Source organism: Spinacia oleracea, chromosome 6 (genome assembly GCF_020520425.1).
Source record: "Spinacia oleracea cultivar Varoflay chromosome 6, BTI_SOV_V1, whole genome shotgun sequence".
NCBI classification, from domain to species: Eukaryota; Viridiplantae; Streptophyta; class Magnoliopsida; order Caryophyllales; family Amaranthaceae; genus Spinacia; species Spinacia oleracea.
Window position 1 is genome coordinate 38166132 of NC_079492.1, and position 12277 is coordinate 38178408.

At 42.7% G+C, this 12277-nt stretch overlaps 1 protein-coding gene across 1 annotated transcript; it reads left to right on the top strand.

Annotated features, from left to right (window-relative positions):
* The first annotated feature begins 7327 nt into the window (after positions 1–7327).
* LOC110778329 (uncharacterized) lies at positions 7328–9436 on the top strand. The gene has a single exon (XM_021982894.2). The coding sequence runs from the start codon at positions 7328–7330 to the stop codon at positions 9434–9436; it is 2109 nt and encodes a 702-aa protein (XP_021838586.2).
* Positions 9437–12277: the final 2841 nt, after the last annotated feature.

The following is a 12277-nucleotide window of genomic DNA, read 5'->3' on the forward strand; positions in this document are numbered from 1 at the left end:
AGCAAAGGCATACTCTTCAAAGTACGGGGCTAATATGAACTTGTTTTTAGCTTTTGTGCATTGACGGATACCGTCATCGAGATATTGATTGACTTCGGCTCGATTGTTCATGCAACTAGCACCACTTATTGATTGTGGATCCAACCACCCAATATGACTATCCGAACTAAAATCATCGAACTGAAGTGACCTAAAGAACAAGTAAACATAAGAATAATCGAAACTTGGCACACCATTTACCTTATTAAATATATTACCATAACTAACTATATTAATTACCTCATGAAGACTTGTATCATTGAGATATTAAGCATATCACCTTTAAGGAATTCACATATATCGTCTTTAGTTACCCATGCTATGCCATGCTCGAAAAAGTGGAATAATGACATGTCCATCTCAACTCCAATAGCATTATCACCCGGTAACCCACTAACAAGACTATGCAACCATTTGCACGACTTACTAAGAGAGTCAAACACATCTGATTCCACAAGTAAATTTGCATGAGAAACTGAACCTTTCGATGATTTAAGTTTGTAGTCTTGACTCTTGCCTTGTGAACTTCCTTTTGCAATCAACTCCATTGATCGTTGACCATCTTTGCTAGCTTGAGTTGGTGGTTTCTTTGGTTTAGCTGTCTTTGGTGGCGCTTTTAGTTTCTTGATGATCTGCAAGGTTAATTTACAAAACCAAGAGATTATGAAAAAACATATAGGAAATGTTATGCAAAATAGAAAGACGTGGAATTAGAAACACAAAGCACCTCGTCTGAAAACTTCACCCATGCAAATGGCCATAGTACATAAGAACCGGAGGCATCGCCCAAAGTATGGAGAAAATCATTGGGCACCGGAAGTATCCAATCCAAATAGTCTTCATGAACATTGTATGGGCTCACCGCATAATAACCACTCGGGACTTGCTTGAAGTGGACTAGTGGCCGGTCACTTTGTGGTTGTGCATTCGCATCGGCCACCATATACAATTTATCACCATTTGATTGTCCCGGGTGTAGTAGCTCGCAAGGCGTCTCCTCCTAACATTCAACCATCACGAGTAAAAATAGCCATCACGTTATTGAATGAATTAAAACTCCAAAATTTATATAAGAACATTACTAAATTAAAACTCCATAATTCACCTCACCTTTAATTCAAGCATTGGTTGAACTCCAGTAGGCAGTTGAACTCTAGCAGGTGGTTGAACTCCAGTAGGTTCTTGACCTTCAGTAGGTGGTTGAAGGTCAAGAATTGGTTGGCTTGATGAATCCAAAGGGCTACGGCGGGGAACTCCAAGCTTTGTAAGCCCATCTATTGTAGGATTGCCTCAGTTATCTCCTTCTTCAGTTCTTCTCTCATCGAAGCAATATCTGAAGTTGTTGAAGAAGCAATGGATTTTGAGTTGGTGGGCTTGCGATATTCTTCACCATACGCCTTTTTCAAGCCAACACGTACCCCTCCAAAAGCTCTTGGATGCCCGGGAGGGTCAGGTCCAAGAGTCATGTACAAGGGATCCTTGTTTAAAAATGTAGAAACCTTGCCTTCAGCACATGCTTGTTGATATTCAACCTATTTTATAAAAACAATATAAAAAATGATTGTTATATTAACACTAAAGGTAGACTATATATATATATATATATATATATATATATATATATATATATATATATATATATATATATATATATATATATATATATATATATATTAATTCAAATTATTGAAAATCACTCCATTTACTTACTAGTTTATCACAACCCTCTTTTGTTTCGGGATTAACAATTATATATTTCCCGTTTTTGTCGAGACTATGCATCGAACACCACCAATCATTGGCACGGGTGTTGCCACTGTTGGGGTATAATCCTTTTTCTTTCCATCTCTTCCTCTTTTCTTCATAAGTCTTGGGACCTAGCCGATGACTATGTTTTTTCTTCTTTGCAGAATCAGAACACTTTTTGCGCTTTTCCTACAAAGTATACATGTCAACTTCAATGCAAAATGTAAACAATAAATTTATTAAGTACGTAGGTAGATTATTTGAAAATTTACAATTGCATGTGGAGTTGTTTTTTGTGCAACAAAAGCCTCCCATTCCTCTAGTGTGATGTGCTTCCAAATGTCAAAAGGGAGCTTTATAGGTGGCGCTTTTTCACCTTCTTTTTCACCTTCATTTTCACCATCATTTTCTCCTTCATTTTCACCTTTCTCTGCCTTAGTTCTCTCTCCCTTCTTAGAAATCCAGCCACTCACCAACTTGGCTTTGAAATTTTTGAATCTCATACGTAGATCAGATTAAAAAACGTCCTTCTTAGCAAGGGAAGGTTCAATATGGAATTGATTCTACACAAACAAATAAAAATGGAAATGTTAGTTAACATGTATAGTCCCGAGCATATATTCCCGAGCCTTTTCATTAAAAGACAACAATATAACATCTAATATTTGAACAGATCAGAAACTGATCAGTTCAGCTGCAGATCAGCAGCAACAGATCAGCAGCAGCAGATCAGCTGCTGAACAGATCAGAAACTGATCAGTTCAGTTGCAGATCAGCAGCAGCAGATCAGCTGCTGAACATATCAGAAACTGATCAGTTCAGCAGCAGATCAGCTGCTGCTGATCTGCAACTGTGTAGATCAGAAACTGATATGTTCATCTGTGTTGATCTGCCTATGACCCTATTAGATTACAAGGCCATTAGCCTATTTATCCCTGAAGCATTCAGAAACTAAGATCCAATGGCTTCAACAATTCATCGATGTTGCTAGCTATTAACAGTCAGATGACTCAGATCCTCAAGAAAAGAAGCTTCTACTCATGGACATCCAAGTGACAAAACAAAAAATCAACCTCTAATCCAAGTCAGCAAAAGAAGGAACTTGAATACCAAACAATAAAAATGATATATTGAACTACAAGGACTTGTAAGCGAAATCCAATGTTCATTTTGCAACAGCTCCATCCCGATGCTTAACCCCAACACTTTCTGATCAAAAAGCTCAAATTTCCAACTCTGTATGTGTTTATGCATGTGCACAATCTCTCCCCAAACTTCGACGGAGCTATTTGAAATAACAACAAAACAAGAAACCTAACAATGTCTTGAGCATTATAACAGTCAATGCCAAAATAAAATCGATCAATAGAAACACTTTCCTCTTCAATGCTCCTTTTATCTTGCCTCTAAAAATAATTATACGCTTGATCGAACAGATACCTAATCCCCATTCTATAAATTCATAGCATACCATACCAAAATCAAGACAACAGAACGTCCACCAAATTATATATTTAAGTTCACCATAGAGGCTACTTTTGATTTTGAGTAACTAATCACATGGAAAGGAAGGATGCAAAACTTCAATAAAATTATACGTCAACAAGCACAGATGAACAGATCAGTTTCTGATCTGTTCAGTTGCAGATCAGCTGCTGTTGCTGATCTGCAACCGTGCAGATCAGAAACTGATCTGTTCATCTGTGCAGATCAGAAACTGATCTGTTCATCAGCAGATCAGCAGTAGCAGATCAGCTGCTGAACATATCAGAAAATGATATGTTCAGCAGCTGATCTGCTGCTGCTGATCTGCAGCTGAACAGATCAGTTTCTGATCTGTTCAGCAGCTAATCATGTAGTTGTTATGTTCGGACGTATTAGTTGTGCATGCCCTAGTTATGCTCGGACTATTAGCATGCTCTAGTTCGGACATCAAGTACACGATTAGATAAATTTCTAGAATTAAAAATTAGGCTTACCATTGTATCATCCCACAAAGTTTTCTTCAAGCCCTCGGGTACATCCTCCCATTTCAACAAAATTGAAATCTTCCGCATACAAAGGCCTATAAATGTTGCATACTTACGGTGTAAGGTTATGATTCATATGACAAAACATAAATCATGCGGAAAAACCATAAAGCTAGGAAAGCATATTATTTACACATAATCATTTAGCATAGTTTAGATGCATACACTTTGTTGCGTGCCCTCCCTAGCTGCACCCGAACCGAACAAGAACAAGTCTTTAGGACTCCAAGTGTCGTCCCTCCGTAGATAGCCCACAGTATGTCCGGATCCGCCTCAAGATTGACCAACTAGAATCGCCCTTAAGGTGCTAGGATTTTCGGCTAGGTTAGTGCAAGAGTATGGCTGAATTTTTCTTTCAAAAACTTACCCTTTGAATACTTCAATTGTCACTATAAATTATGACCCTAGGCTCTTATTTATAGAGGTGTGGAAAGGGAATTGGAATCCTACTAGGATACGAATTAATTAAACTAGAATCCTATAAGAACTCTAATTAATTAATTTATCCTTTTGGGATTAGGAATTTAATCATATACCAAATCCTAATAGCTTTAGGAATCGTGCATGAACACAAACACACACACGCACGGCAGCCCACGAGGGGCGCCTATGCGCGCGCGCGCTCAGCCCACGCCACGAGGCCCGCAACGCAGCCATGGCCTTGGCGCGCGCTGGGCCTGCCTTGCGGTGGGCCTGGGCGCTGCCTTGGCTTGGCGTGTGGCGCGCGTTTGGCTTGCTGGGCGACGGCCCAGCTTCGTGTTGGGCCTTCGTCCGGCAGGCCTCGTCCGATGCTTATTCGTACGATACGCTTCCGATTAAATTCCCGGTTCCGGAATTAATTTCCGATACGAACAATATTTAATATTTCCGATTCCGGAATTAATTTCCGTTTCGAACAAATATTTAATATTTCCGTTTCCGGAATTATTTTCCGATTCCGATAATATTTCCGATTCTTACAATATTTCCGTTTCCGGCAATATTTCCGATTCCGGCAATATTTCCATTTCCGTTAATATTTTCCGATACGTACCATGTTTCCGTTTCCGGCAACATCTACGACTTGGATAATATTTATATTTCCGATACGATCCATATTTCTGTTTCCGGCAATATCATCGTTTTCGGAGTATTCATTTCTTGCTTGTGACGATCTCAGCTCCCACTGAAACCAAGATTCGTCGATTCCGAATATCCATAGATGGAGTATTTAATGCCATTAAATACTTGATCCGTTTACGTACTATTTGTGGGACCCTACGGGTTCAGTCAAGAGTAAGCTGTGGATTAATATTATTAATTCCACTTGAACTGAAGCGGCCTCTAGCTAGGCATTCAGCTCACTTGATCTCACTGAATTATTAACTTGTTAATTAATACTGAACCGCATTTATTAGACTTAACATTGAATGCATACTTGGACCAAGGGCACTATTTCCTTCAGTCTCCCACTTGTCCTTAGGGACAAGTGTGCATTTACCTAATTTCTTTGTCTCTCGATGCTTTCTCTTGAACATAAGGTAAGAGCTGTCATCCTTATTATGTCCAGAGGTGTTTCTCGGTTTCAGAGTTCAACTGATTAAATAAACAGATAATCATAGCCCATGATTCATCCGAGCACGGCCATGCATTTTACAGTTTCTAGCTCTCCGAGTGGCCTTGTACAACTTTTAAGCATCTCATCCCGATTTATGGGAGGACAATCCCAATCTTGCGATCTTGAGATTAGACTTCGTTTGATAGATGATTACCTGAGCGTTGCCTTTATAGCCTCCTTTTACGGTGCGACGGTTGGTCAACGTCAAAGTAACCAGTTCTCAAACAAGTAATCTCAAATCACTCAGGTATTGAGGATTTAGTGTCTAATAATTTTAATGAAATTTACTTATGACAGATTTTTCATCTCTTACAGTAAAGTTTCATAGGTCTGTCCGATACTAGTCTTCCCAAAGTAAGTATCTATGCAAATGATTATGACATTGCCATGTCCACATAGTTCAAGAAACAGAACTACTAGTCATCTTGCATTCCAGTCGTCTAACGTTTTCTATGCGTCCAATTTTATAGAAAACTCCGACCAGGGACCATTTTCAACCTTTGACATTCAAGTTCACTTGATAGACATTTCTTAGTCACAGGACTGGTCCTGACAGTCTATCTTGAATATTTCGTCAAATTGAAGGGACTCGTCATTTAATACTAAACCAAGATTAAATGGAATATGAAAATACATTTCATATATGATAAATGTTCAACCCCAATGTTTTACAACCATGGGCCTCGAACCCATCTTTAAAACAGTTCATGGAATTCAAAGCTATGCTTGATTTCCAGTGCTACAATGTGAGTGTTGCCTCTCACTTGTTGCATAGGTTTAGTTATCATGCTTTGCCAATCTATATATCCTTTTCATCGAATGTTTTTCGAGATAGGATGATAAGATCTTTTGAGTTTGTTTATTATGTGATCTAGTCTTTCTTACTTCATTAGTGGTTCTACGCATTTTGCAATGAAGAACCATCAAGTCAGCAGACATGTGATCTTCCCAAGTTCAATGAAGGACTCATTAATATAAACAACACTGTTTTATTGCTTCTTAGGCAATAAGTACTTTTACTTCAATTGTTTAGGTTGCTAGTGATGCTTTGTTTGGATTTACTTATCCAAGCTGATGTGGGTAAAAATACCCCGCTTACATGGCTCCATTAAACGTGAGACACGTGGCATTCCCCGGTTGGCCAGCCATCTATTTGGCTGCCATTTAGGAGCTACAATGCGCTGATGTATGACTAGCCAAGTTATGCCAGCAACTTTAAGGCCCATGGCCCAAAAAGGAAATTTGTGATGGTGACACATGTCACCATCTGATAAACCAACCAATCATATGAGGTCACTCTAGGGTTTCCCCCAAAAGGGGGGCTATAAATATACTCAATTCCCAAGAAATTGACACACAATTCTTGATAGAGAAACATTCTACTACTTACTTTAATGCTTTCTGTTTATTAATTACATCTTCCTTAAAACCCGTGTCTTACTTAAGCATCGGAGGGAATATTCCTTCGGGAATATTCTTGTTTTGTAGGTACGCCGCCGACGTTGACTGGACTCAACACTACGTGGAACCTGATACCTCCTCGTCATCATCCAAGGAAAAACTCCCACAACATTTGGTGCCGTGTGTGGGGAGGTAAGGTAACATGGTAGACGTCCAGCACTCCGGAGACGGGCCCATCAGTCGAAACGAAAATGACAAAACTGCAATCAATGGTGATCGTCCTCCTCGAGGGAGGGACGACAGAAGCAATCCGTCTGTAGGACAAGGCGGTTGTCCTGAACCTCCTCCTGAGCCGCAACTTGAGCAGGTTCAAGTAGACGATGAGACGGGTCAACCTTTGCTTCCTCCAGGCGGCCATTTGAGAGCTGATGCCGACACAGTTATGGAAGAAAACCCAGACTTGCCGGTGTCTGCTGGACAGCTTAAAGATATCCTAGTTGGATTCAAGGCGTAGATGGACACCCTACAAGATGAGATCAAAATTATCCGTTCTCAGTCTCAGGGGACGGGAATACCATTCTTTAATGGACTCGCTCGGTCTAATGTTTGGCGGCAAGACCAAGCACGAAATGACAATCATGACAGACGCTTTGACAGAACCAGATCTTCCTTCCAGCCCATAGCTCCGCGTCGGGTTCTACCAACTTTTCGGCTTGAACCTGAACCGTCCAGAAGAGTACCGATCATTCAGCTAGATAGGCCTCAAGAAACTGAGCTGTCAGATACTGGTTCCACTCCCGTCATGCAAGATTCACCCCTTGCTGCCCCTTCGCGCCGTCTCACCAGGACCCATGTCAGCCGTGCGGACAGCGAGCGGCGTAGAACATCCCAGAATAGGAGGCAGGATCCAATATGCCATATTCAACAGGGGGTGGCCGGCATTATCCTTGATTACACCACTCCATTATGTGCTGATATCATGAACGCTCCCAAGGAGCCTAAAGTGAAGCCGCCAGCTATTGACGCCTATGACGGCACGTCTGACCTTGATGTACATCTCTTGGCCTATCGGCACCATGTGTATGTCCAGGGAACTACCGGTGCAACCTGGTGCAAATACTTTCCGTCCACTCTGAAAGGAGTTGCCTCAAAATGGTTCGAGAAGTTGCCCGCAGGAACGATCAATACGTATGCGGAATTAGAGATGTTATTTTCTGCAAGATTTATGGCTTATAAAGAGGAGAAGAAGACGAGCATGCATTTGGGCCGAATACAACAAGGGAAAGATGAGTCCTTGCGAAGCTATGTTCGACGTTTCGATTTGGAGTCTGGACAGATTCCAGACTTACCTGACGGTGTAGCCTTTGATAATTTCTTCAGGGGACTTAAGAAGGGGTCCTTTAAGTTTGACCTGGTGAAGAAAAGTGTTAGAACTATGGCCGACGCTCTAGATGAGGCCGAGTCCTTCATTCATGCCACCGAAATCTGCTCCGTCCCTAAAGAGTCTAAGGGAACAGAGACCACTGATCATCCGCAGCGAAAGAACAAATCGGATAAAAAGACCAGCCTTCCGAATGGGACATGGGCCATTGAAAAGAAAAGTTATCAGACAACTCAGTCTCAAGGACAGAAGAGAGAACGTCCCTATGATAAAGAAAGGTTCGAGTACAACACCGACTTGTACACAATACTGCTGGATGTGAGTGATAGATATGAGATTGATCGTCCGTTCCCCATGAAGTCGCCGGTGGAAACTAGGGATAGCTCTCTTTACTGTAAGTTCCACTGTGATGTAGGACACGAAACAAAAGATTGCAAGAGTTTGCGAAGGGCTCTTGATGGGTTAGCCGCCAAGGGATTCTTGAAGTCGTATCTCAGTTCAAGTGCAGGAGGAAGTGGTAAGAAATTCTACAAGAAAAGCAAGTCACCGTCATACCGCCGTGACGACAATGATACTGATCCTGAAATTATGGCCGTCATTTCTGGAGGTCTGGCCGCTGGTGGCCCAACAATGAGAGGTCAAAAGGACTATGCAAGCCGATTGGGGCAGGTCATGTTGTCTGGAAAAGCCCCAATGAACCACTTCCCTAAAGTGGAGATTTGTGAATCAGACAGGGGCAAGATCGCCACTCCACACGACGATCCCCTGGTTATTGAATTGAAGGTAGCAAACCTCAAAGTAAGGCGTATATTAGTAGATACGGGGAGTTCGTCTGACATTATCAGCACAGCTTGTCTAAATCGTCTTGAACATGACCCCAAGACCATTGAAAAGATACATTACCCGATCATTGGATTCGGAGGCGGCATAATTCATCCCCAAGGGATAATCACTTTGCCCCTACGAGTGGGAGGTCGGCATCAGAGCAAGAACCTGAACGTCCGATTTCTAATTGTGAAAGACCTCACAACCTATAATATCATATTGGGGCGTCCAACTTTAAACCAGGCTAAAGCGGTGGTCGTCACTCATCTTATGCTTATGAAATATGTTTGCGATAAAGGCCAGGTCGGCACTATTCATGGTGATCAACAGCTAGCAAGAGACTGTTATCTCACTACGCTAAGCCCCGAGGCTTGGGAAAAACTGACGAAGCACGAACAAGCTCTAAAAGAAAGCTAGATGAGATAGAGGAGAAAGTCAAGAAAGAAACCTTCACCATTGCCACGGTGCACATGGAAGCCAGACGACCTGAGCCGGTTGGTGGACATTATGAAATCATCCTCGATGAAACACGTCCAGATAGGACGGTGCCAGTAGGGGGTCTCTCCTGACGACCAGCTTGGGGCACATTTGGTCACTCTCCTGAGAGAATTCCAGGATATTTTTGCTTTTGCTGTGGAAGAAATGCCGGGCATCGATCCAAGCATAGCCGTCCACAAACTCAATGTAGATGAGTCTTTAAAACCTGTCCGTCAGAAGAAGAGAAATCACGGGGAAGCAAGAAACAAAGCCGCAGCTGAAGAAGTTCAGAAGTTGTTAGAGGCTGGGTTCATTCGGCCAAGTCAATATCCAGATTGGGTGGCAAATGTAGTGTTGGTACCAAAACCCAACAAATCCTGGAGAATGTGTGTGGACTATACAGGTTTAAACAAGGCTTGCCCAAAAGACAGCTTCCCTTTGTCCAAGATAGACCGGCTGGTAGATTCAACGGCAGGTCATGCTTTGATGTCCTTCATGGATGCATACTCGGGCTTCCACCAAATTCCCTTGTGGCCAGATGATCAAGAGAAAACGTCATTTGTTACTGAGGAAGGCCTGTACTGTTACAAAGTGATGCCGTTTGGCTTAAAGAATGCGCCGGCCACATTTCAACGTCTGGTCAACACTGTCTTCTCTGGTCAGTTAGGACGCAACATCGAAGCTTACATTGATGATATGATAGTAAAAAGCAAGCAACGTGAAGAACACTTGGCTGACCTAAGAGAAACTTTTGAAACGCTCCGAAAATACCAGATGAGGTTGAATCCAAAGAAGTGTGTTTTTGGGGTGACGGCTGGAAAGTTCTTGGGATTCCTCATTGATGAAAGGGGAATCGAGGCCAATCCTGATAAAGTACAAGCAGTAATAGACATGACGTCGCCAAAATCAGTCAAGGAAGTCCAACGCCTGACGGGATGTCTAGCGGCCCTGGGGCGGTTCTTATCAAGGGCAGGTGACAACTGTCATTACTTCTTCGGCACAATCAAGAAGAAGAGAAAATTAGAATGGACTGAGTCGGCAGAAACTGCCTTCATCCGGCTAAAAGAGCACCTCCACACCCTACCTCGGCTTGTCAGTCCTCTTCATGGGGAAACTTTGTATGTGTATTTGGCCATCTCTGAATGGTCCTTGAGTGCTGTGTTGCTAACTGAAAGGGAGGGAGTGCAACTCCCCGTCTATTTTGTGAGCCATGTCCTGCAAAACGCTGAATTAAGATATTCTCCAATTGAGAAGTTTGCACTTGCGCTGTTTATGGCCAGCAAGAAGCTGCGCCCTTACTTTCTGGCACACAAACTGGTGGTATACACAGATCAACCCTTGAAACAACCTCTTACTAAGCTAGACGCTGCCGGACGAATGCTAAAATGGGCAATTGAGCTAAATGCATTTGATATCTCATATGAGCCTCGAAAAGCTATCAAGGGACAAGCATTTTCTGATTTCATTGCAGAGATGACGAGGCCGAATTTTGAAAAGAATGTGGCGACTCGCTGGACAGTCTATGTAGATGGCTTGTCAACCCAGAACGGGTGTGGAGCCGGCATAATATGTCAGTCTTCTGAGGGAGACAAGTATGAGTATGCCATGAGATTCAACTTCTAAACTTCCAACAATGAGGCAGAATATGAAGCTTTATTAGCCGGCATAAAAATGTGCAAAGCCGCTGGAGCTCAAGAGATACTTGCCTTCTCCGACTCTCAGCTCATTGTGAGCCAAGTAAATGGGGACTATGAGGCAAGGGACCCTAACATGATCAAATATATGCAAGCTGTGCATCAAGAAATAGAACATCTAAAGAGCTTCGAAGTTAAGCAGATTCCCAGGACGGAGAACAATCAGGCCGATGCCCTGTCAAAACTAGCTAGCTCGGCTTCCTGTGATACTCCGCGTCACGTGTTTTGGGAAGTAAAGGATAAGCGAAGTATTGAGCAGGAATTGTGCACTCCTATAGTAGCTGTCCTGGATCGGTCGTCAACATGGATGGACCCTATCATTGCTTACAAAATGGACGGTACGCTTCCGGACAATTCAAGTCTGGCCGCCAAAATACAAAAGAAGAGTTCTTGGTTTGAATGGTGGAATGGAGTTTTGTACAAAAAGTCTAGACCTCTCCTGCGGTGCGTCACTCCTGAGAAAGGAAAGGAAATTCTAGACGATTTGCACCAAGGATTATGTAGCTCCCACATTGGAGGACGAGCCCTGGCACAGAAAGCTTTGCGAACTGGTTATTATTGGCCCACTTTGAGAGAAGACGCCTTAGCCATGGTGCAAAAATGTGACAAGTGCCAACGGTTTGCTCATCTCATCCACAGGCCGGCCCACCCACTTACTCCTATTATGAGTCCCATTCCGTTTGCCAAGTGGGGGATGGACCTGTTAGGGCCATATACAGCAGCCCCTGGAGGTCGGCGCTATGTGATAGTGGCTGTTGATTACTTCACCAAGTGGGTTGAAGCAGAGGCTCTCAAGAACATAAAGACAAGTGATGTGAGGGCATTTATCTGGAAAAATGTCATGACTCGCTTTGGAATACCTCAAGCTATCGTCTTTGATAATGGGCCTCAGTTTGAGACGCCTAAGCTGAAGGAGTGGTTGGCAGTTCACGACATAAATAGCTGTTTTGCCTCTGTGGGACGACCTCAAGCCAATGGCCAAGTCGAAGCTTTTAACAAAATCATCTCCGAGGGGATCAAGAAGAAACTAGATGAAGCCAAAGGTCTATGGGCCGATGAGTTACCAAACGTCTTATGGTCCATCCGC